The 27,494-nt window shown below is 37.4% G+C and overlaps 1 protein-coding gene across 1 annotated transcript in view; it reads right to left on the minus strand.

The window, feature by feature from the left end:
* lrp2a (low density lipoprotein receptor-related protein 2a) overlaps positions 1 to 27,494 on the minus strand; it is a 108,880-nt gene that overhangs the window by 73,250 nt on the left and 8,136 nt on the right. Inside the window, exons 2-17 of the mRNA XM_084421580.1 lie at positions 22,070 to 22,183; positions 19,453 to 19,575; positions 19,063 to 19,179; positions 17,710 to 17,820; positions 15,320 to 15,433; positions 15,095 to 15,211; positions 14,844 to 14,987; positions 13,881 to 14,000; positions 13,657 to 13,785; positions 12,518 to 12,687; positions 7,108 to 7,331; positions 6,343 to 6,549; positions 6,030 to 6,232; positions 4,083 to 4,223; positions 3,736 to 3,939; positions 2,063 to 2,255 (exon numbers count right to left, since the gene is read on the minus strand). Of these exons, the coding sequence (XP_084277706.1) occupies positions 2,063 to 2,255; positions 3,736 to 3,939; positions 4,083 to 4,223; positions 6,030 to 6,232; positions 6,343 to 6,549; positions 7,108 to 7,331; positions 12,518 to 12,687; positions 13,657 to 13,785; positions 13,881 to 14,000; positions 14,844 to 14,987; positions 15,095 to 15,211; positions 15,320 to 15,433; positions 17,710 to 17,820; positions 19,063 to 19,179; positions 19,453 to 19,575; positions 22,070 to 22,183 (2,431 nt within the window). The remainder of the gene's footprint in view (positions 1 to 2,062; positions 2,256 to 3,735; positions 3,940 to 4,082; positions 4,224 to 6,029; positions 6,233 to 6,342; positions 6,550 to 7,107; positions 7,332 to 12,517; positions 12,688 to 13,656; positions 13,786 to 13,880; positions 14,001 to 14,843; positions 14,988 to 15,094; positions 15,212 to 15,319; positions 15,434 to 17,709; positions 17,821 to 19,062; positions 19,180 to 19,452; positions 19,576 to 22,069; positions 22,184 to 27,494) is intronic.

The following is a 27,494-nucleotide window of genomic DNA, read 5'->3' on the forward strand; positions in this document are numbered from 1 at the left end:
AGATAAGAGCAGCAATAACCGAAACAGTAAACAGAACAGAACCAACATGAATGTATGCCGATATCGTTAATTCAAGATTTTAAAGTACTACATATTTCGAGAATTTATTCAGATTCAAGGGGAATCAGAATGCCAAATCCTGACTGACGAGAGGAGCTGGGGAGGGAGGAGTGTAATTCGCTCCTGAGAAACGCGCTAGCTGCTGATAATACTGAAGGAGCTTATACATGTATACAGTGATGGGCGTCGTATTCCTATAGGTAGACGTGGATCAGCTGAGAGTCGGCTGATGCGAGCTTGACTAACGTGACCTGCCAGAACTGACGCTACGCTTGATTTTTGAGCAATTTAATGTGAGTACAAGTATTCATTTATTTAAAAAAATCATGCAATCCTCAAACTTTTGAATGGCAGAATATATATTTGTCTTTTGAAGACATACAAAAGACAATTTTAACAATCAGAAATTGTTTGATATGCCCTCTCAAAGTTTCGGTCTTACATTTCAGTCTGTTCCTCACACATATGGACCACTCTTATAATATACCTTTTGTGGTGCTTTTTTCTCATTTTGGAGTTTGACAGCTCCAGTCCTCATTCATTAAACTGAAAAGAGTGGCCAAAAAGTCATACATGTTTGGGACAGCATGAGCGTGAAGACATAATGCCAAAATCACCCCAAATCTTCACCCTGTGCCCTCGCCAAATTAATAGGTGGGGACACTTTCGAAACCATCCGCTGGGTTTTATTTATAAACTGTTAGGTATAGACAGTGCTCTGCGGGGCTTTCCCCCGTTAAGCCAAGTTCTTAGTGTGCACTACAATACCAGCCTTCATGCAGCACTAATCTAGTCTCCTGGGCCCAGAGGCCTCATGACTTTGAAGCCATTGGAAATGTCCCACTAGCTCGACATAAAGAGCTCTTTTATCTGTGCCAGGTTCAAAGCTGGAGCAATCTATGAATGGCTGGGCACCTCCTGCATTATGAAAGGTGTGACTGGACACAAGTGGCACGATTTTATTTTCATGGTCTTAGAGAAACAGAGAAGCGAGGTGAAAGCTTTGCTCCCCCAAGCTGTGTTTATGGCTCACGCCGAATGAATTGTGTCTGTTCACATTTGAACGTGCCTGTGATTTTGAACCCACAATCATAATCCTTTTTTTCCATCAAAGGGATAGTTCACCTAAAAATTAAACTTGTGTCATCCTTTACTCACCCTCATGTTGTTCCAAACCTGTATGAGTTTCTTTCTTCTGTTAAACACAAAAGAAGATATTTTGAAGAATGTTGGTAACCAGACAGTTGACGGCACCCATTGACTTCCACATAATTTTTCCTACTATGGAAGTCAATGAAGTCAAACTGTCTGGTTACCAACATTCCTGACTTTTTGGGAAAACAAGCTGACTTTTTGGGACTTTAGCTTATTCACCGTATCCCCCACAGTTAGATAAGTCCATACATACCTTTTTCATCTCTGTGCGTGCCGTAACTCTGTCTGACGCACCTACCGCTAGCCTAGCTTAGCACAAAGACTGGAGGTAAACAGCTCCAACTAGCATACTGCTCCCAATAAGTGACAAAATAACGGCAACATTTTCCTTTTTACGTGTTGTGATTTGTATAGTCACAGCGTGTACAAATAACAAGGTCACATGAGACATGAAGCCATCTTCTAACCGTATACATACTGGGAAATTATTCTCAGAAGGCGAAGCACTGCTACTTCTGCAGAGTTTTCTAACTCTGGGGGATACGGTGAATAAGCTAAAGTCCCAAAAAGTCGGCGTGTTCCTTCAAAATATCTTCTTTTGTGTTTAACAGAAGAAAGAAACTCATACAGGTTTGGAACAACATGAGGGTCAGGAAGGTCACTGCACTCCACATTGGTCACTTATTAGGATCGATTTCACTTTCTAGAAGATAGCAGCCTATTTAGCCAGTAGACAGCAAAGTACTGTAGCTCACTAAGTTTTGTAACAGAGCCACAGTATTAACTACTTTTCTTTTTTGATGTATATTAAAATAGCAATATCAAGACTAGCTGATAAATGACTCACCCAGCCACCGGGTGGACCACTATGGATCTGGGGTTGTTGAGGTTGCGTACAATGGCTCGTCTGGACTTATCCGAGACCTTCATGACAGATATACTCCTGTACCGTGGATCAGTCCAGTATAGGTTCTTTGATATCCAGTCATAAGCAAGATCTTCCACACCATCCACCCGATTGGCTGCTAGTGCCTCCCTACCTGTGCAGTTTAAAGCAAAGAAACACAAAAATGAAAGTGCTATCCACTGCTATTTTGCATGTACACTTAAGAGCTATGAAATGTGGGAAAATGTGGAGCCTGTATTGGCAGTAGAGATTTGAACTATACATACTATTGAAATTGGAAGTATTTAAGTTGGGGAACTTTCCAAGTTGGGGGCATGTCAGATAAAAAATTAAGATGAAAGCCTATTGATATTGGTCATAAGTTGTAATTTACACTTCCGAAAGCCAATTCTGTGAACTTTTATAAGTACACTAGCATATACACTACTGTTCAAAAGTTTGGGGTCAATACGTTTTAAAAAAAAGATATTAATACTTTTATTTAGCAAGGATGCATTAAATTGATCAATAGTGATCAAAATAATGTTATAAAAGATTTATATTTCAAATAAATGCTGTTCTTTTGAACTTTCTGTTCATCAAAGAATCCAGAAAAAAAAGTATCACAGTTTCCAAAGAAGAATTAAGTTGCACAACTGTTTTCAATATTGCTGATAATAATACGAATTGTTTCTTGAGCATCAAATCAGCATATTAGAGTGATTTCTGAAGGATCATGTGACACTCATAATGGCATCACAGGAATAAATTACATTTAAAACATTTTTTTTACTGTATTTTTGATCAAATAAATGCAGCCTTGGTGAGAATAAGAGACTTATTTTGAAAACATTTTAATGGTAGTGGAGATGAACTTGATGCTAACAAACATAAATGCTACAAAAAAATATTTTGTTTCCCCGCCCCAAAATGCACCAGGCTCCCATGTATTGCCCCTTCTGAAACCCTAATCATCAGCTCTACTGGGTCACACTGGCTGCACTTTGGTACTAAGCTGCTTGCCTCCCAACTTGTGTCTTACAGGTGATGAATAACATGAACTGCCTATATTTTTTGGTTTGAGTCAGGAGGAGGACTGTATTAGTGTCCTGGATTTATTTTAGAAATGTAGTCCAACACCAGCGAACACATTATCTCATGTAGTTGGCCTTTGAAGGTAGCTGATAGCGGAGATCACATGCAGCGAAATGTGTTGTTGGCACACAGCAAACATCCCGAGGGCTGAATGGAGTATTCAGTGAGTATCAGTTTCTCACTTTATCTGCCTACAGGTCAAGGACATTTCATCAAAGATGTTGTGCTTTTGTTCACCAGCAAAATGAATAAGATTTTCAAAATGAAAATGATAAGATAATTCGAACTGAAGAACATTTCAGTGAATATAAGCAATAATATATATGTGTATATATATATATATATATATATGTGTGTGTGTGTGTGTGTGTGTGTGTATAATCATATACATTTATATGATATTACATATTTAATATAACTAAATATGTATCTATAATACACACACACACACACACACACACACACACACACACACACACACACACACACACACACACACACACACATCAGCTTTACTGTTAAAAACTAGCCATTCTCACCAGTTCCATCAACTTTCTGTTTGTAGATGATGTCCTTCACTGTATCAGAGAAGAAAATTGAATTGTCTGCAGCACTGAAGTCCACTCCAACAAAATAAGATGGAGTTCCTGTCACAGGTAGAATGACGTCTTCTTGTGTGGACAGGTTGAATGGGATTCCTCTGACCGCCAGCTGACTGGAGAACAGCAGAAACTGCCTCACAGCTGCAAGAGACATATTTTTCATTATGTGTTTTCTTTAAACATCAAGTTCTTGTATCTCAAAAGGTTGATGTCTTATATAAAAACATAAGATGCAAATGCTAATCAAAGAAACAAACACAAGGTGTGACTAAGATCTGTCTTACCGACGCATCTCTTGCCGTCAGCGTGCAGATCGTAGCCCATTCGGCAGCGGCAGCGATATCCCAGACCGCCATTATCAGTTCTGTGACTCAGAACACAGATGTGCTCACAGCCTCCTCGATCAGTGCCACAGGGGTTACTTACTGGCCGAGCAAACAAACATACATGTCACCAGAATAAAACCACATAAAGAATAGCAAATCATTCAATGTTTTTGTTTAAAACCTCTCCTAAGCACTGTGATTAATTCACAGGTGTTTCACTGCCGTCCAGTATGCAACAGGACGGACTAACATAATGTTTACGCTTCAAATAAGATGAGATCACATTGCATTTCTGATTATCTTTATGTGTGGTTTTATTGATCAAAACAAAACTTTTTGGACCACACTTACACCTGTATTTAGCGCTGATCAATTGTGAATGCATAACCAATGATATAAACAAGGCCCATGGAAACAGGAACAGCTCAGTAGTGACCACCAATTTACGTAATGGAAATCTCTGATAGTCTACTGCAAAATATTCAAATAGGTATATATATATATATATATATATATATATATATATATATATATATATATATATATGTATGTGTGTGTGTGTGTGTGTGTGTGTGTGTGTATCAATTTGCATATTTGAATTTAAACTTAAACTGAATTTAATTTTTTTTAACGTATACAAATATATAAACGTATACAAATCTAGTCTATTTTATACTTAGGCCGTGTGTCCACCAAAGCATTTTAGCCAGCTGAAAACGCCTAGCTATGGGCTCTTGAGAGCGTTTTGGCAGCGCAGCATTTTTTTCAGTTGAGACGGTTTGCTTGTTATAATACGTAATATCTGCACAACTGTTACTAGTATCTCATTTCACACATATTTTGTTTCTATGTCGATTCTATAATTAAAATGTCGATACAATGTAACGAATTTTCTCTGGCTCTTGTTTTAAATTATTTTGTTCCATTATTATGCTTGTTGTTGTCATCTGTTGACGATGTACAAACAGAATGTGGCGGTTGGTCAGTGTGGTAATAGTCCCGCCCCTCCTCCACTGTGATTGGACGGCTGGGTAAAAAGTGACAGTGATGAGCGCTGCGTTTTACCCAAAGTTGAACATTCTTCAACTCTCGGCGACCAGTAAAAAACGCTGGGCGCTCGGCGCGTCAGCATGAAAAAAACGCTCAGTGGCTCGTTACGCTCATGGCGTTTTAAAAATGCAGCGCTCCCATTGAAAACAATTGAAAAAATACGCCAGCCGTGTGAAAAAACGCTTTGGTGGACACACGGCCTTAACATTAGTCAGTTCTATTGACAATCGGTATTTTCAGTTTTCAGTTTAATTCTAGTTCTATCATGAAAAATCTCGGAAGACTTTTAGCATGGTAATGGATATGATAATGTTAATGTATTTGGTCTTGGCGGAATAGATCTGCTACGCTGCTGCTGCTGAAGAGCAAGGACAGGAACTTGCTACTGCCAAAACATACTCTGATATGCTGCTGTGAGTATGCAAGACATACTGCTGCTGCACAAATAGGATATTTATAAATTACCCATAGCAGATCTATACAGGTGGAGCTAGGGAAGGTGGAGGGTTTCAGAGGAACTGCTGCAAACTGCTATTGTGAATGCTAAACAGCCATTTAAATGTTGTGAGCAGCAAGCTCATTGGCTGCAGATGCGATATGAACCAATCAGCTAGTGCCAAGTAGTTAACACTGTGTGAATATCATCAGTTTGCCTCAATGATCTATTAACCTGTGCTTCATTGCTTAAAACTTAGAGAACATGAGTGGGAAAATACTCATAGAACCAAAACCACAGTAAAACCAAAACTGCACTGAAATCACATACTTATCGAACTAAAATTCTGTTGGCGACATGATCTGAGCAGTTTAATTTTAATCATACTGAGTGGCACATGCACTTTCTAGGCTGCTTACCAAAGGGCTGTTTGTATGCATGGACCACAGTCAGACCATGTGGTCTCAGAGGGGTCTTGTAGAGCTCTTGAGGACTGTTGTCGCTGTATTTATTAGCCTTCATAACTGCCATCTTGGTCCAGTCAGTGTAGTAGACCGAATGCTCGAACAAAGCAATGCCAAATGGATGAGGAATCACAGAACCGCCATGAACCACCGTTTTCCTATCGGAGAATTCAAATAAGAGCCTAATACACTTCTGAAAAGTGGAAACAACATGGGAAAATCAGCATGCATTCCCAAATGAAACATCTCTGCAACTTGTAGAAGATACCTGTGCAAGCCATCGTAGGTTGTGGTTTCAATATAATCGTAACGGCTGTCCACCCAATACACTCTCTTGGCCTCAAGGTCCAAAGTAATCCCAGCAGGCCAGCCGAGTTTGGTCCTAATGATCCCATATCGATTGGTGCCATCCATGTAGGCCCTTTCCAAACCTGGTTCCCCATTCAAAGTATCCCAGTCAGAGAAGAAGAGGTACCTAAACTCAAACACAATAAACTCATTGTGACACAAGAGACTCTTTTATAATCACATTTACTGTCTACAATAAAAAGAGGAAATAATCTTATATTAAACCATGATTTATCAATCTAATGTTGCACTGAAAGACTTGAAGAGCAACTTGAATTTCAAAGGTATTTACTCTAATATACTGTTAGCGCTCAGATTGGACAGTATTGGGTTACGGATAAACCCTTGGGGATAAGAACGAGATTTTGAAATAAATACCCAAAGAACTTTATTTTCAAACACGATCCATAGCGATTCAACTTTACGCATTAATTGTCACTTCTCAATTTAGCAGGGGGCCACCTGGCCATACGGCCCTATCTGGTTTCCATGAAGCTCATCTTTGCTTAATTACTTCTGACTAATCCTTACAGACAGTGTACAACATTCCCATTCTCAGTATCTGATGCTGCAGATCCGAGATCAGCTTTATTATTTCACAAACAATGGGCGCGGATTATGTGGAGGAAGCTAGGATAAGATTAAAGTCAATGGGAACCATCTAACCTCTCCTCTGGGAACTCACCCCACAGTCGGGTCAAGCGCGAGACCTCTTGGGTTGCCCAGGTGTTCGGCGATCAACGTGACCCGATTGCTCCCGTCTAAGTCCACCATGTCGATTCTGTTGACGCTTCCCTCCACCACATACAGCTTATTATTCACCCAGTCCACGGCGAGGTTTTCAGGATAGTCCACGGATACGTTCAGCACCACCTGCAAATGCGACCCATCCATATCCACGGAAAACACCTATTTGGAGAAAACAACTGGTTAGGGAAGCTGTTGTTGAGGTTTTAACATTGCTGAAAAGACCAGCATTTGTTGTAGGGTTCTTAAGTTAAAGAAGTTAAACTTCTTAAGTTTATTTCACTGAAATAAAGTTGAAATAAAATGCAATATGCCTTGGCAAGTTGATGAAATTACTAACTAAATTACTAAATAAATAAATAAATAAATAAATAAATAAATAAATATATATATATATATAATATTATAAATAAAATATTACAAATAATAAATATGATATAAATATGAATAATTAATATAAATTAACCAAAATTGCTAAATAAATAAATCTATTTATATATTAAATCTAAAACCGATTAATAGCATTTTTGTTAATAAAATAAAATATGAGATGAAAAACTTAAACTGAACAAAAATAAGTAAAAAAAAAACAAAAAAAAAACATAGAATTAGCGAATAAATAAACTGAACGAAAGCTAAAGCTGAAATAACATAATTTACACCTAAATAGCAATATTAAATAAATAAAAAATGTTTTACTCAAAATTAAACAAAAATTAAAATAATAACTGAAAAATATAAAAATCAAAGCTAATTTAAAATATTTATAAAAACTGTTATACCATGGTTTGTCTGAATACTCAATTCTGATTGGCTGGAAGGTGTGCAATAAAACCGTTTAATGGACAGCTAGTTCCAAGTCAGTGTAATCACCGTGGTATATTAATGTGCTGTTTTTATTGAAGCGCACACAGACATATGTCACTCGCACACAGCGGAGATCGCGCTGCACACCCACAGAAACTTGTTATCAACGCTGCCCCGTAACTTTTATTAATAAAAGTAGCATCACTACATTATATTTCTCAGCAACGAGGGAGTTTCATCGCTGGTTTTGAAGTAATTCAACTCACAGATTCTTTGAGAGAGACGCTGCACACAGACGCAGTTAATTCACACACACACACACACACACACACACACACACACACACACACACACACACACACACACACACACACACACACACACACCTCTCATCTCTCTCTCTCTCTCAATAATTAATTAAAATGAATGTTATAATTCATTCATTAAAGTAAATGTAATCTTACGTACTACTTTATCTCTTTATCTTTGTCTGATTTAAAGCGGACAGAATCTAACGAGCTGTAACTGACGAAAATAACCGTAATTTTTACCCTTCCAGTCAAATATTGCGCTGCAAACATCAATAACAGCTGTAAGTTGTCAATGCTGGTATATGCGGATTAATCCACGGCTAGCTGTGCATTAAACGATTTGAATGCACCTTGGCTTCGCGTCTGGTGGTTCTTTGCCTTTACGTCGTGCATTATAATTGTTAAATGCACAGCTAGCTTTAGATTATTCCTTACTAATAGCATATAAATAATACTAAAACAACACGGGTTCAACCAGCTTCACTTTAAAGATCACGATAGACAACCAACCTCATAAGTTTGGCTGGTAAACAGCATGGCTATGCTTTATTTCCTAGTATGCTGCACAAAATCAACCTATGTAAGTCCAACCTGATCTAAGGTTTAGAATCCAATCAAAACTTGACATTATATTCTCTTCTTAAATAATCATGGGTAATAAGATTATTGTCTGGCTTGTATCATCTAACATCTGAGAGGTTGCCTTTCTCCGCTGCCCCAGAGGTGGTACTCTGAAACCACTGCCCTACTGATTAAAAGATGGCACCAGTTTCTCAGGCTGGATCCCTTGGCATCATAACACAAGCTAAGGCACCATTGCTCTTTGCAGGCTTCGCCCTTTGGAAACCAGAGCCAAACGTCTAAAAGACTATGATTCTTAGCTGACCCGTTTAACAGAAACTCAAGCTGTGAAGGTGGTTCGGTGGTGTGGCTCTTTCCAGACCCCCTGCGAAGAGTCTCTACCGGCATTGTGTTATGTTGGGGTACTAATCGCAGAAACCCGTCTCCTTGTATGTACCCACTTTTTTTTGCTCCATGGCTGATCTCCAAATCACAAAGTAGCCAAGAGTTTGAAACAAAGCTCTTTGAGCTGGCCAAAAAATGCGTAAAAAAAGGGACTGAACATGGGGAACGCGAATACTGCACGGTCACTCCAGATCCTCTCGGGTTGCATAAAATTACGCAGAAATATGCACGCATTCTCCTGCATATCAGACACTTTCTGGAGATTAGAAAAATGTAGAGTCTAGCACCGATGTGAGCCAGTTACCGTGACTGCAGTCCTTTGGGAGCCAGACTGCTCGCCCATTATTAACGTATTAGCAGTATCTACAGGCATCAGTTGAAGAATTCCCTTTTCCGCTGACGGAGAGCCAACTTCCTTCATAGCCTCCACACCAAAAGCTCTGATAGTTCTTTTTTTTCCTCATATTTTTTTGTGTTGGGGAGAATTTTGTTTAAACATTAGCTAAACAAACCGGAAAACAATGGGTTTTCAAGGCACTCTCAGTTCTATGTTGGGAATTAAGGAAAGAATATTTGTTTTTAGAATATAACTTTTTGGCCGTTGTGCACTATTTTCCAATCATTAAACTGACGAGAGTCAATTATTCCGCTTATACTACGGTTACCACACTTCAAGGCATTGTTCAGATGTTGTATTTCAAGACATTTGTCAGGTTTTTGTCCTTAAAACGCTAGGACTAATTTCTTACGCATCTCATCCCACGCCAAAACGCCGTTTTAGAGCTAGTAACGAAGAACTGAGCCATTGATAGCAGTTATTAACGCAGTTATTAGAGAGAGAGAGTGAGAGAGATTAAGCGTGTGTGAATTACCTGAGTCTGTGCGTGTCTCAACAGTGTTCGGCAGCAGCGTCTCTACTAATAGCGAAACTGTAAGTTTATCTGATTCAAGAACAGCGCCGTTATTACCTTGCTAGTGAGAAATGTGATGTAGCTTTTAAGTTGCTAAACTATTTTGTTGATAAAATCATCAGAGCAGCGCTGACAGCAAATTTCTGTGCGAGTGTGTGTCTGAACTGTATGTGTGTGTGTTTGAAAAGGAGAGAGAGTGGGAGAAAGTAAGTATGTGCTTTCTGTCCATAATAAAATTTAATTTTGGGGCAAAAAACACAGAAATAATTTGTCGTTTTATCCTATTGTTTACTATAATTTTTTTCGTTGTGGGTTTTGGCTCTTTTGCTGTTGCAATCTGTAAGGACCTTTGAAATAACTGAAATCATTTGGCGAAGTGATATGGACATCGGATGCGGTCAAAACCTGCCTGGATCTACTTTAGCTGTGTGTTTCCCTGAAAATAACTGCAGAATGTTTGTCAACCAATTAGATTCAAGTATACATATACAACATATACTATACTATTCAAAAGTTTGAGTCTAGCATGATTTAAAAAAATAATAATAGTAATACTTTTATTCAGCAAGGATGCATTAAATTGATTAAAAGTAACAGTAAACACAATATATATATATATCCTTTCGGGAAAAAAACAATAATTTTTTTTGTAAAAACAACTGTTTTCTACATTGATAATAATAAGAAATGTTTCTTGAGCAGAAAATCATCATATTAGAATGATTTCTGAAGGATCATGTGACACTGAAGACTGGGGTAATGGTGATGAAAATTCAGCTTTGATCACAGGAATAAATTACATTTTAAAATATTATCATACTAAAATAGAAAACAGTTGATTTAAATTTTTAGGATAATTCACAATATTACTATTTTTACTGTATTTTTTTATCAAACAGATGAGCATTCAGAAGACCTTCAATAAAATCTTACAGACCCAAACTTTTAGATGGTAGTGTGTGTGTATATATTCATATAACATAACTACTACAGTAAATTCACATTACACAATCATTAACTTGTTGCAGTTATGCATTTGAGAGGTATATGAAGTTGTAACCTATTTTTAGTGAAAACAGATATTATATATAGACTTTAAATCTGTTTTAATTTCTAAGTGGGTCTCTGGGGGTTAACATAATATTGCCTGGTCCTGATTGCTTCAGGAAGAGTTTAGGGAGGCTTGGAAGATGCTGAAACACTCTGTTTGGGCCTTTAGCCAAACGTTGTTGCTGGGGTGTATGAGGTGAGATCAGAGCAGTCTGACTGGCACAATGATTGTATGTGTGAGTGTGTGTTGAGGGTCAGGGACGTTAGTACATGTCCAAGGAGGAAGAGCTGGTATAATGCAGAGCTTTGTTATCAACAACAAATGTAACATCGATATCTCTCGGCCTGACAAGGTTAGAACTTCAGTAATCTGTGAAATGCCACTTATTAAATTCAGGAAAGCTGAGAAGCCGTGGCAGGTGCCAGAGCATTAAATGAATGTAAGTGGGAAACATTAATGCCACACACTGAGCTTTGAAAAATGGTACAATGAGCAGTAAAGCAATTAGAACTGGCCGATATAAATCTCAAACATTCACAATATATCCAATGATTTTGCTAACACCATAAAAATATAATCAAGTTAAGCAATATTGTAAATATTGCGCCTTAATAGATTTTAACCATATTCAACTTCAATTAAACAACTACTAGGCTACAACGGCTGTTTGATGGAAATGTTAGATTGAAAAAAGTTATTTACAAAAATATCAACCTTGTCAAAAGACTGAAAAATATTGAGATTACACCCCAGGTCAAACGATTGGGATTGAATGTTTTTTAAAATAAGTCTCTTACCCTCACCCAGGCTGCATTTATTTGCATTTATCTGCACTAATTTAAAATAGTAAAAATGTGAATGTGAAATATTATTGTAATTTAAAATAACTTTTCTATTTTAATAACTTTTAAAATGTAATTTATTCCTGTGATGCAAAGCTGAATTTTCAGCATCATTACTCCAGTCTTCAGTGTCACATGATCCTTCAGAAATCATTCTAATATGATTTGGTGCTTAGGAAACATTTCTTATTTTTATCAATGTTGAAAACTGCTTAATATTTCTGTAGATACCAAACATTTTTCAGGATTCTTTGAAAAACACAAAGTTCAAAAACTTAAATAAATAAATAAATGTCTTTACACTTTTGATCAATTGAATACATCCTTGTTGAATAAAAGAAAAAAGAAAAACTCTTCCCAAACTTTTGAACAGTGGTATATAATTGCCCAGCCCTGCTCATTTTTAGGAACTATATGCGACCTGCAAGGATTGTTGGTCTTAGTCTGAAGTCCATTTTACCTTATTTTGGATTGTGTCTGTCCAAAAGACCCTGTTCAGCTGGTAGTGGAAGTCCACACCAACAGCAACTCCTCTGTTCTGGGACTCAACCAGGATTTGAGCGCTGTGTCCGTGGACATCAGCAATCAGCAAGTCTCTCCCATTGGAGAATATCAGAGAGGGCATCCCAGCTAAGGATAACCAAACAAAGTGGATTCATTTAGTAATATGCCTTCAAAATGAAGGATACGGTTTGACAATCTTCAGACAGCTCACATAATATAATGTACATTTGATAAGACATAACTAATGTGAGAGAGTTGAGGATTGGCTGTTTGGTGCCAGCGCTTGTTATTCATTTTCCCAGGCCTGCCAAACAAATGGTTGGGAGGCAGACATTTCAGGAGCTTAATAACATGATGCCATTCAATGCAAACTGGGGCGCTTGAAGAGAGATGGGCTGCTAAAAGCCTGATTAATGGACATAAAAGATAACAGTTAACACTAGGAATATTAGTCTGAAAGCCATGATACATAAGTGAAAGCATGCAGGAAAATACAATGCAGACATAACAGCAAAAAGATCAAAACAAATAAATGGATAAAAAGAACAATACTTGTAAAACTTTCTAAAATATATTTATATTACTTAATTTAATATGATTTATTATGTGTGAAAATTATGTTTTTTTGCACAGATTTCAAAGGACGTCAATTTTATATTGTAATCATTATGAACACAAGTTGTAATCATTGCCTAACATGTTCATTGTGTCTTCTTAATCTGCTACATAACTTGTACTATCAAGTACACTGTGATGAACTTTCCACAGTTATTGAACTAAACTGAATTGAGCTGAATGTCACTATTGTCTTTTTCAGAGCTGCTTTACAGCAGAATGTGATTTTGTCTCATATTTTGCATCATTGGTCGTCATTTTCCAGTTTGTCACTGTGAAGCTGTTTGAAACTATATTGTATAAAGTGCTTTATAAATAAAGGTGACTTTACTTGGCACTCATATCTGACTGAACATGCATTTTTGTGAAGCTGCTTTGAAGCAAATAAGCTTGAATTAAACAGAATGTCAGTGAATCAATTACAGCACTCCACCGGACAGCTTCTACACGCAGGGATGTTAGAGGCCTGAATGAACCTACATGAGGGATTTGCTCGGCAGTATCTGTGCTGCTCCAGAAGGTATCCCTCTCGACAGCTGCAGCGATGGCTTCCGATCCGATCCTCGCACAGCTGGTCACACATACCCCATAGACTACAGTCATCATAATCTGCATGTGCACAAAATACAGGGATAGAGTTGAGTTCATGTCAAGTTTGATTGAGTGTGTGAATAACCATTTTCATCACCAATCAAACGTTCTACCGATGCATGAGCGGCTGTCGTTTCTGCTGACCACATATCCTGGAGGACAGGCGCAGGTTCCTCCTTCAGGAGAGGCGTGACAATGATATTCACAGCTCAGGGATGCACAGCGCCATATACCTGACACAAAACACAGCTTCATGTCACTCGAAATGTTAGGGTCAACTTTAAAGACAGCATGAAAAAAGAAGCTGCGATCGTTTTATCTTCCATAATGTGACTTATATCCGAGTGAAACGGCAGAAAAAATGTAGGGCGGAACTTGATTTTGTCCACTGGCAATTGATTGGTTGGGTTGTGGTTTGCTATTGGTCGATCTCATGTGAGTGACAGGTTGTCCCGCCCTCACGCCAGTAAACACGTCATCAGAGAAGAGAAGAGATATCATAGAGATATCATTAAAGATGAAGGCACATGAATTAAAAAAAAAGATAAATATGTTGTTATTGTTACAACTGTAAAAAAAAAAAAAATTTAAGAAGTTAATAAATAATAATAAAGGTACTGAAAAAAGTTAATAGTAGATAAAGCAAAAGTTATTGGAGTATGTTTTATAAAAAATACAATTTCAGTCTTTTCACTTCAAAATTTCACAGTTAATACTTGCTTTTACTTTGTAATTATTCATGTCTTTTTGATTCTTTTGTTAATTATTTGTGTCGTTTCTACACCAAATAAAATAAAATAAATAGAATATAAATATTAGATCTGAAATAACTGAAAATAAGAACTGAAATAAAATAGGTTTTAAGTTGAAGTACTAAAATTATCTACAGCTATATACAGGTAAAAACAAAAAGCACAAAAGGTACAAAAGCACATAAAAAAATGAATCGCAAAAATAAAAAACTATATGAATATGAAAAATATGAATACATACTATAATAGGCTAGTATATAGATAATACTAAAATAACTCTGTCAAAAGTCAGCTAGTGTTACAGTGGCTTTAGTGGTAACTCACTGCAGTTGCGTCCAGCAGTGGTGTTGGTTTCATCTTCTCCGTCAGGACAGTGTACCGTCCCGTCACAGAGGTGGTCAAGAGGGATGCAAACACTGGAAGAAGGACACGGCCATTCCCCTGGATAGCATTCACGCTGTACATTGTCTAAACACATCACATAAAACACAATTTCAGCCATATTAAGAAAAAAATAAAAATGAAGCCTGGTTTTTGCAATAATTAGCATGCAGAGCAACATTTCAAAGGTTTACCGCAGCCTTTCTCATCCGCATTGTCATCGCAGTCGTCCTCTCCATCACACAGCCAGACCTGATGAATGCAGCGGCCGCTGGGACAGGTGAAGTATGTTCCTCTGCAGGTTGGGTAGGCTGTAGATAGCATATACACAGGCTTTTCTAAGCTACTACTTTATGTTACCTTTTTACGTTCTTTATGATTTAGATGTGGAAAAAACGTGCAAAATTAAATCTACGTACTGCAGTTCTGTTCATCACTTCTATCTCCACAATCATCGTCATGGTCGCAGACGTATCCGCGAGGAATACACTCGCCGTTGCTGCACTGAAACTGACCGCTGCTGCACCGCCGGGCTGAACACAACCAAGACACATCCATGACACAATTTGACGCAAAAGTTAAATATAGTTTAATACAGTGGAAAATAACTAGACGAAAGTACATTGTTTATTCACCCTCATGTTGTATTCACCCAATATGTGCTGTATATTATGTATATTATGATTCATATGAAGTATATTATGTATATTATGTATACATATGAAGTATATTATGATTCATATGAAGCCATACAATAGATATGTGTGCGGTCAGCTCTAAATTTAAAGGGTTAGTTCACCCAAAAATTAAAATTCTGTCAGTAATTACTCACCCTCATGTTGTTCCAACCCCGTAAGACCTTCGTTCATCTTCGGAACACAAATTAAGATATTTTTGATTAAATCTTAGAGTTGTCTCACTCCTCCATAGACTTCTAAGGAACCGAAACTTGCTGGCCCAGAAAATGTATTAAAGACATCGTTAATATAGTCCAAGTGACTACAGTGGCTCAATCTTAAGTTTATAAAGCGACGAGAATACTTTTTGTGCGCAAAAACAAACAAAAATAACGACTTTATTCCACTTTTCATTTCCTTCTCTCTGGGCCTCGGGTCTTTTCGCGTAGTGTTTAAGCGTAGTGCGTCTGTGTTGCACGTCACCACGTGTCACACATGACCAGCGTCGGCCAATAGTGAGCCTACGTGGTGACGTACAACACAGACGCGCTACGCTTAAACACTATGTAAAAAGACCCGACGCCCAGAGAGAAGGAAATGAAAAGTGGAATAAAGTCGTTATTTTTGTTTGTTTTTGCGCACAAAAAGTATTCTCGTCGCTTTATAAACTTAAGATTGAGCCACTGGAGTCACTTGGACTATATTAACGATGTCTTTAATACATTTTCTGGGCCAGCAAGTTTCGGTTCCTTAGAAGCCTATGGAGGAGTTAGACAACTCTCAGATTTAATCAAAAATATCTTAATTTGTGTTCCGAAGATGAACGAAGGTCTTACGGGGTTGGAACAACATGAGGGTGAGTAATTACTGACAGAATTTTCATTTTTGGGTGAACTAACCCTTTAAGCCGGTCAAATATCATTTGTCCCTATTTTCAATTCACAAATGCCGCATTTGAACAAATTGCACCAGGTTTGATATCGCTGATGGCAGATGTTATTGGTTTTCGAATGTCGCGGTGAATCACGACAATAAAAAAACAAAGACTGCGAATTGGACAATCAGTGAACAATAACTTACATTTGCTTTGTTCGTTTTAAAAAAAACGGCTTAAAATCAAATGGCTTCATAAAAATTTAAAAGTTGCGCAAAAGTCACTGTTATTCATATTTTTTTATTATGCCTAGCATCTTATTTTGTGTTTCATAGAATCAGGGTTATTAACTAAAACTATTAAATAAAGTAATTGAAAATAAAGCTGAAATAAATAAAAGAGTTATATAAATATTAATTGAAATAAGTTTAAGTTGAAGCACTAAAACTACTAATTTAAAATAAATATTAACTAAAACTTAACTAATACCAAAACTGAAATAAATTAAATTAAACATAACAGTAATATAAAAAAAAACGAATAAAAAAGTATGTACTAAAATATAGACTGAAATTGAAATGTAAACTGAAAATATAAAAATAAGCGTGAATCAAAATATGAATAAAAACCATAATACTAAAAATAACAGTGCACAGAACAAAAATGAGAAAAATTTAAATATTATATAATAACCAGTCATAAATCGCACGGGTATATTTGTGGCAATAGCCAACAATACATTGTATGGGTCAACATTATCGATTTTTCTTTTATGCCAAAGATCATTAGGATATTAAGTAAAGATCATGTTCCATGAAGATATTTTGACAATTTCCGACCGTAAATATATAAAACATTTATTTTTGTGAGTGAATGCAGTGAGTAAATGTAAATGGACAACTTTAAAGGCGATTTGCACCCTCAGATTCCAGATTTTCAAATAGTTGTATCTTGGCCAAATATTGTGCTATCCTAACAAACCATACATCAATTGAAAGCATATTTATTCAGCTTTCATGTGATATATAAATCTCAATTTCAGAAAATGGACCCATGTGACTGGTTTTGTGGTCCAGGGTCACATATATTAAATATTATATATATATATTTGCATTTTTCTCATTTAAATTTATTTCTCACATAACCAAATATTATAGCTGCAAAATCGTGCAGTGGTAAATGTAGCGTAAACATTTTCCACGGCTATCCAGTAGATGACTGTGTCTATATACGTGTCCTGCCAGGGAAAGATACTCACTGCAATTGGCCTCGTCTGATCCGTCTCGGCAGTTGAGCACCTGGTCACAGCGCTGGCTCCTGTTATAGCACGCACCGTTAGCACACCTCAGCTCCGAGCACTCTGGGTAGACTGAGAAATAGAGACTCTGTCCATCACTCAGTCATTCAATTAAATATAATCACTGTGTAATGCAATCCAGCATCCACTGAGGTACGCCATACAGTGAGTGCTCTTAATGTACAGTACGAGCAAAGAATCAGCATAAAGCTAATGTGGAACCAAACATAAACCGTTATGTGTATAGCAACTCTGTTACAGTAAAGCAGTATGTGATAAGAGCTCAATGATGGCACAGAAACTGAACTGACACTTGCACTAATCCACAAAGGAATCTGCAATCAACTCTGACAAACAAGAAGCATATTGTGGCCATTTCTGTCCATCAGCGAGACTCTTAATCTTACAAATTGATTAAAATGCCAAAGGAGCCTTTGAGGGAGGAGGAAACACACATACCTTGTGTATGTGTGTGAGTGTGTGTGTTTCCTCCCTCAAACAATATGTCATATATTCACACTATAAAATGAAGCAATATCATGAATTTTGAGATGTTTATGCACTTATTTTGATATTTAAGTGTCATTTGAGTCACCTCCCTATTTTGGGACTTGCAAAAAATTTGTGCATTATGAAAGCAAATTCATTAAATGCAATGCAACTTTGCATACTGAGTGGTATATATTGTTATTAAGCAGCATATAAATGAAAATCATTAAATAAGAATCTTATATTTGTTCATTTCATGAAAAACTAGGTTTTTACTGTATTTTAATACTTGCTTTAACCATTTTGAATCTAATTGGCTGCGATGGTGTTTGGTTCAAAATGTCTGACAAAAAAGGTTTGGGGATAGCAAGGATGCATTCAATTCATCAAAACTGACAGTAAACTTTTACATTGTTACAAAAGATTTCCATTTCAGATAAATGCCGTTATTTAGAACTTTCTATTCATTAAAGAATCAAGAAAGAAATATTTCCACAAAAATATGATGAATATGAAAAATTTATTTTTGAGCAGCAAATCAGCATTTTAGAATGATTTCCGAAGGATCATGTGACACTGAAGACTGGAGTAATGATGCTTTGATCAAAGGAATAAATTACATTTTAAAATATATTCACATAGAAAACAGTCATTTTAAATTGTAATGATATTTCACAATATTACTGTTTTTGCTGTATTTTTGATCAAATAAATGCAGCCTTGGTGAGCACAAGAGACTTTTTGGAGAATGGTACAACACGACAGTAAGATATATTTAGCTATTTAGCTCTAATCCCATCACACACACGCCAGCAGAGTACTTACTGCAGTTTCTCTCATCTGCTCCATCTAGGCAGTCAGGTACTCGGTCGCACCTGTATCCTCCCGGGATGCAGGCCCCGTTCGTACAGGTGAACTGTGAACCGGAGCACGTCCTGCCAGCTGCCAGCAAAGATCAAAGAGACATGATTATAATACGAGTGCGCTGGGTGGTCCTCGTCTTCACTAAAGTGGGATGCTCTCCCTACGACAAATGCACGCTTTGCCTTTTGTTTCTCATACTGATGCCTGCACATCTGAGATATCGTGTTTCTCCGACATGACGGAAATTACATCCCGGTACATTACTGGGAGTCAATGGAGCTCTCAGCTCTGACGGACAGTCGTAATTGAAATGGAAGCAGAAAGTGAGGGAGAGAGATAAGGAGTACTCACGGCAGTGCTGCCTTTCATCGGAGCCATCCTCGCAATCCTCCTCATCATCGCAAACCCAGTGCTGAGGAATGCACTCGCCGTCACTCAGGCACTGGAACTGAGCGCTCTCGCAGGTGGGCTGGGCTGGAAGAGCGCAATGAGACGGCATTGTTAACCAAGCTAGAGGAGATTTGAGCTGGCCTGCGCTAAGAGAGCTCATTTCAAATAGCTCAGAATTCCTTGACAGATTTCATAAACAGAGGAATGCAAGAACAGACATGGACAGAGAAATAAGCATGCCAAGAAATTGACTTTTCTGATCATATTAATTGAACGTTTTCCTTATTTATTGGTCCAGAGTTGTTCGGAATAGCATGCTATCTATACCATTTCTGAAGTATATAGTATGTACACTTAGCCTGACGTCGTCATACTCAGATTCTAGTCAGAATGTGAGTCTGATACTTCTCCATAGAGATTTGATTATGGGGCTTGTCTCAACCGAACCAGGAAAAAAAAAACTCTGCACTCAATTGGATAGACCTACAACCAATCAGAGCAACGGAGTAAATGACGCATGTTCTTCATTCATATTTTCAACCAACAAAATGTCGCGGCTCTCTGTTCCTCTTTTAAAATGAATGCGCTGTCGATATCTTCTAACAGACGCGATGGCGGAATCTACACATGATGTTTCATAAACAAAGTTCGGGAGGAGCACGTACAAAATAATCAATCTAATATCAACTTGTCATCAAACAATACCATGTCTAACGTTACCCTATCTATCAGCATGAGGAAGCATATTCACTCTGTCAACTTACCTAACACTCCTTGACAGTTTTTCAGCATCCCTCCACCACCCCGAATCCTCACTCTTGTCTTGTTCTCTCACAACCAGGAATACGGGGGAGTATGGCTACCGAGCCCACAGCCCTAGCTCTCCTCGGACAGCACGTCATATACGCATTTATTCTATCGACTTATTTGTGTGAAATCTTATATACGCATTTATTCTATCTGACTTATTTGTAAATGTGAACTCGTGAAATCTCAATTCTCCAGCAGCAGTCGTCTTTGTTGTAAACTAATTCAAATCAAGCGCTCTTTGGTGACGTGGATGATTACGTTACCGTTGCTCATCTGTCCATCATCGTATAAAGCCCGCCCTGACAATTTGATTGGTCCGAACAATTTTTGTTCGGGCATAATAGCTCCTCAACGGAGCGAGTCCAGACCGAACTTCCCGACCAAAAAATGTTGTGGGCGGGGTTCGGGCTGGCACCCAGGCTAATGTACACTTTGCATACTGTCAGATCAGATCAGATCTGGGCTGAATTTACTATACAACAACATAATTCGCTGCTTAACTATATCAGACGATGCATCACTGGAGAAATTAACTAGCTAGTCACAATTGTTTCCCAAAACCATACACTGAAAAAAAATTGGGTGTTCACTCAAGAATTTGCAAGTAAACTTCTCAATTATTGACAAATAAATGGCGAGCAGCACATTGAATTAAAGTAGAAAGACTGAAACAGGTTTTTCTCGTAAGAAGTACTTCGAAAAATCATTTCTTATAGTGTAGTAACATCCGTCGCACATCAGTCGTTAATTACTTCATGCACAGGTGTTTAGTAATAACTTCTGCAAATTAATCGATTCATTAATGTCTGATTATTATACTTAATTTACATGCAAAAGAAAGCCATTCATTTTTTTAATCACGTTGTAATTGCTGTACACTTTACTCCCGTACCATAGACTATATATGCAGATCATTCACCTGTAACATGTATAATCTGTATATTCTGTTTAGGTTTGGTTCTGTTAGCATGTGTTCCTTGTCACTGTTAGTTGACCTAGGCTGTGTCTGAAATCGCCCCCTATACCCTTAAATAGGGCACTATTTGAGGGGACAGCCATTTGTAGTGGTGTCTGAAACGTAATCGAGTGCACTCATTCAATCCCACAATGCACCACAAATAAACGCAGCTGATTGTTTTGTACACTGACAAAACTACTAGTATACTATTATACTTGTATGTGACCTTTCAGTATGTACAGAATACCTACTAAATTTGCCAAAATGTGCAGTATGCAGCAGAATATATTGCATTGGGTATTGTGTCCCACATTGCAAAGACCCTAATTTGACCTTTTAACTTCTTAATGTTTAATGTTTTCTTCTGGACTGGATCTGTGACAGTCATCTGAGCAGATTTGTAGTGGTTAAATAGGTAGCAAGTTTTACAGCAGAATTTATTTTATTTATTACTTTCAATTCTTGAATACATGGGCAAGAATGAATGTTTGAAAAGAGCGCTAACGCTACTGCCCACTTCCTGTGAGTGATTTTACGTGCTTGACGTACTCTTATTTAACTTGTGAGAAACATGTTTTTAAAGCCCAAAAAAGGCTCTATAATTCATGTTTTATGACTGCACATAATTTATGTCAAAAAGAGTCAACAAAAACTATTCTAAAATCCCATTTTAAATTCCTGAGGGAACACATGGCTAATGCTAATGCTGTTCCGGGTTTATGGATTACAAACTAAACGGCTCTATTTCACACTTGTCACTCTTTATCAGCGTTCAGTGTGACCTTGTGATTGTCTGGAAGAGTTACTTACGGCAGCCAATTTCATCTGAGCTATCCGAGCAGTCGGTTGTCCCATCGCACCTCTGGCTTACTGGAATACAACGGCCCGTCCCACAGTGGAAAGACCCAACCTCACAACCTGAACCTACACAGAAAATGACAAGATATTGTGACGATCTGTTCTAAATGAATAAATATACCCATAAATATTAACAACTTATATACAGCATATATATAAACACATATAAAAGTTGTTAATATATAAAAATAAAAAATAAAAATCCTGAAGGGACGCTAGCTGATAGGCATAATTTCCCACATTAATTATACGTAACATTCTTACCTGAGCTTTGCCCTATCATTGTGCCAGGTCTAAATGACAGATGCCTGAACCTTTTGCATCCATTAGCTTTTAAAAAGGGGAGAAAAACCCACATTCATCAATCAGACCTATGGGCTTACTCAATGCCGACCAACAGATAGCAACCAAGGTTCTTGCACATAGACTTGGAAGATCTACTCCCACAGATCATAAAACCTGACCATGATGGGTCTGTGAAGTCCAGATAATGTAATGTAATAAGAAATAATGTAAACATTGCAGGAGTTACAACACAAGATAAGGTTCAAAGATCTCCCCCTACATGGACAATGCCCTTCTGTACATAAACCGATCCAAAGACCTCTGACCGCTCTAGATGCACTCGTACAATGCAAGATTGCACGATACATGCATGATCAATGTCGAGGATCCATGAGAACGCCTTGAACGAGAATCCTTGTCAACTATCTAAAAATGTATATTGTTTTCTTTATAACAATGATCATAGAAGACCTCGTCATCTTTTTTGAAGTGACTGTATTCTTTGTATATTGTACTCTGCATTTACATTTATTTATTTTAAAATCTGCTAGATTGTTTATTTTGTACATTTTAATAAAATCTGGTTTGCATAAGTTTAAATATTTATGTGTAACAAAATGAGACCCTAGTACGCTAAGTAAATCAGAGACGCTTATTATTATTATTTCCCAAGTTTATTTATCAAGATTAAACATTTAAATTTAGTCTAAAATAAAATTATATTCCCAGGCATTCACAGAATGTACAAAGACGTAATTAAAAATTAGATGCAATAATGCAAAATTACCGTTTAATTTGAGTTTGAGAAATTAAAATGTTTCTTCTTAGTCAAAAGTTACACAATAACTTATTCTAAAACTAAATTTCAATTTTTGACTTGTTTTACAGTATCTAAACATCCTTATAATAAAATACAATTACATTTAAGCAAAATTGTATAAGATATTAGAACTCATAATTTGTATTACCCCATTTGCAAACTGTTGCCTTTGGATTTGTCTTAAATAGACAATAATTTAGTGACCAAAAATAGCTCAAAACATAATCCTAATTCAAGATACATTCTCTGTAAACAAATATCACAATTTCGTTTCTTGCGTATGTCTTGTTTAAAGGATGCTTAGATACTCCTGTGAAATCAACTAAATCAATGCAATGCACCCCTCTGTGATTACTTCTGAAAAGCAGTGAGTGCACTTCACTAGTCAAGTGTGCATGGGGTTGTGTCATGCCATTGATGAAGCATTTAGACAACCGAATTGACAGCTAGCGGAGCCAAGCGTGCCAGTCGACGAGCAGGCACTAACTCTCCTTCATCTCAACCCTTCCTTTTGATCTCTCCCTGTGAGTGACATCTGAGGAGATAAGGTACCACCCCTCTACCTTCCCCGACAGGCTCCAGGACATATCGACACCATCAGCATAGTTCAGCCGAGGAGCTCTCCGTCAGGGCCGTCGCTCGGACGAGCGGAATGTGGGATTCTGATTGTCTCTCGCTGACACTGATGAATGGTGCATGCTGTTCCTTGTCAGAAATGTAATTAGGATAAATATCGGTACCGGGTGGTACCGTAGCCCTTACACCCAAATTCCAAAAAGCAAAGGGAGATGCAAGGTGGAATGACGTGGTGAAGTGCTGGAGGGTTGGAGAGTGGGTGAGTGAGTATGTCTTATCACCAGTTACCTAAACACACACATACACACACAGTCTGCTGGTCAAACGTATGTGATATTCCCAAAAAGAAGCTGCAGGAGTCAAATTCAGAAGTTCCTAGAACTTGAAATGAAATGCCCCATCATTATTTGATTGTTCCAATTCAACCAATGAATAATTTCAGTTTTCATGCATAATGTTTTTGTCAAGCAAAACATTAAAAGGGTCAAAAAATTCCAACATATCTTATTTTGCATGCTCTCTGGGGGCAGGTTTAGTCATACTTAGGAACTTTAATAAACTTCCCTAGTATAATTTATCCTGCACTATTTGTTCTACACTGGAATGATCCCTGAAACCAACTTTTTAAGATAAGGTGCTAAACCAACCCGATCTCATAGGAAAGTGTAATGAAGTATGAAGTGGCGATTTCATACGAATCCGTAGGATGCGAATCATAGGAACATTTCAAAATGTGATTTTTAGAAAAAAGTAAGCATGAAGATTCTACCCTAAACATATCTGTAAGTAGATCATACAAATGAGCCACCAATATTCACTGAAATATAAAATAGTTACAAATTTCCATGGGATTGTTTTATTAAACTATCTTTTGTAAGTGACCAAACTTACAATTTTCACCTGGCTGACCTAAAGTCTGAAATCTAGATACCAAAATATCACAGATATTAGATTTGAGGACTCTTTTGACTTGGGACACTTAGCAACAACCCAGAACATTCCACAGTACCAGTTCATAGCTAAATTTTAGCATCCACCCAGAACATTCTGCATAACAAAACCCTGGTAACTATTAATTAATAAACCAATAATTTACCAACTGCAAAGCAACACTCTACCAACCACCCAGACCATCCTATAACTGCATAGCAACACCCTAGCAGCCGCCCAAAACATTCTACCAACTACATGACAGTGCCCCAAGCAACCACCAAAAACATACCAACTGCATAGCAACACTCTAGCAACCACCCAGAACATTCTAATAATTGCATAGCAACATTCTACTAATTCTATTGTAAGGCCATAGCAACCACCAAAAACACACTACCAGTTGTATAGCAAAAACCTGGCAACCACACAAAACATTTAACCAATTGAATTGCATACCAACGCCCTAGCAACCAACCCTGAACATTCTACCAGTTGCATCGCAAAACCCTTGTAGACATCCATGACACCCTAGTATTGTGGCAGCAAGTTTTGTGTACATATATAACATCAAATAATCACAAAAGAAAGCATAAACTGTTTTACACACACTTTAAATAATTATATTATACTTATTTATTATATTTCTCACAGGTCAGAGAACACACCTCATCACAGGTATACTTCTCAATAAAATTATATTAAAAGCAATTAATAAAAAGAAATGCTGTGCACATTTTTTTTTCTTTTGGATTATTAATATCGAAGGTATGGAAGCTTGTTTCCAGCAAGGAATACAAAAATGTAAAAGATAATTGTGAATTTTTATCTCACAATTCTGACTTTCTCACAATTTCTGAGAGAAAAGGTCATAATTGTGAGTTTATATCACGCAATTCTCCGAAAAAAACTCATAATTGTGAGTTTATATCATGCAATTCTATATATATTCTGACTGCAAAATCTATTTGCTGGATCTCAACAAGAGCCTAACGCTGATCCTGCTATTCCATCACACTGCACTGACTCACAGTCCTAAACAATGATAATGATCCGACAAACAAAAAGTCGCTTCAGATGAGTAAAGAAAGCATTTTGAACTGTGAAAATTACTCCAACCTCAATAAATTATCATGAACAAAAAGGTTTTTCATTTTCATTTTTCACGAAGCCTGGCTGTTTGGATCGGTTGAAACAAGAATCTTATCTGACCCGATGCCTTTTAGGAAACTCATGTGACTCAGTCAAACACTCCGCCTGCCAATAGGAAACTGAGAACTGGGCTAAACTACATCATGAGGTCATCGTTGACATTTAGCCGGCCAGTAACCTTGCTAAAAATCTGAAGTAATATGTTTAGACATCCGACTGACAAAAAATGTGTCTTACAGTGCAACAAAGTAATCTCTAAATGGATGGAGGAACAACTCCCTCTTGTTGTGAGACGTGGCAGGTTGGAAGTGTTTAAAGGAATAGTTCATCTAGAAATGCCATACAAAACCAGTTCACAGTAACAATGACTGTCAGGATCTGAAAAAGACAAATATTCAAAATTCTCCTTGTCTTTTCTACAAAAAATAAATAAATAAATAAATAAATGTCCAAAAGGGTTCGCATTGAATACATTTTCATGTTTGGGAGAACTATTGCTTTAATGTGCTGTGTGACAAACTCTGGTGCTTCTGTATGCAGGTAAAATATGGCTCTCAATAAATTCCTCTTAAATATTAATTTAGACCAAAAACATAATATCATAGTAGACAGCCTGTTGGTTCTGTGCCATTGCAAAACAAATGATGTATTAGCAGAGCATTTATTATGTATGAGTCAGAAGTTTATCAGCCTCGTTCCCTGTGATGTACTCTTTAATAATGGATTTCGTCCTCTGCCAGAAGGCCACGGGGTTCTGCGCTTGAGCCGCGGCGCTAAAAGCTCAGCGAGGGCCTCATAGCGAGAGGTCTAGACCAAACACCACAGCAAACGCTTTTAAAGCATGCCAGCCAAATGGGCTTCCTTTTTAACTCCTTCGGCAGCCAATTGGGAAACGAGCCTTTTTCCTGCTCAGTTTACTAATGATAAAATTGCTGCTCTACTCGCTCAAAGGAACCCTTTGTTGGTAGGACATGATCCCGGAGGTTTCAGCAGCGTCTGTAACGCACAGGTAGACAATTGGCATATACAGGATCTGGGAGGTAAGACGCTCTTACTGACACCCGCTCGCAATAGAATTTTAAACATCAGCCATCGGCCGTTTCCGCACACGCTGCCAGGATACGAGGGGAAAAGATGCATCACGTCAAGGTTAAAAAATAACACACAGACACAAAATATCATTTTCACAAGGGTTATTATGGTTAACTAAAAGTAAAAACCATTTAAAAAAAAATATTACTTGAAATAAACGTTAGCTGAAATAATAACATATTAAAAAAATTTTATTTTAGTTAAAGGGATAGTTCACCTAAAAAAATTATATTCTGTCATTAATTACTCACCCTCATGTCGTTCATCTTCAAAACACAAATGAAGATCTTTCTGTTCCTCCATTGACAGCTACACAACTGACACTTTGACGCTTCAAAAAGTGAACAGATTAAATTGAGGCTTTTGTTCACATATAAACTTTCATCAACTCACACATCAGTTGTGGTGAATGGAAGCTAAAGCATGTTTACTTGACGTGCGAGAACCAATGAGGTTCATTCTCGTGTTACGCATCACGTTTGAGCTTCAGCAAGAACCAATGAGGTTCATTCTCGCGTTACG

This window comes from Rutilus rutilus, assembly GCF_951802725.1.
Source record: "Rutilus rutilus genome assembly, chromosome: 10".
Classification (NCBI taxonomy): Eukaryota; Metazoa; Chordata; class Actinopteri; order Cypriniformes; family Leuciscidae; genus Rutilus; species Rutilus rutilus.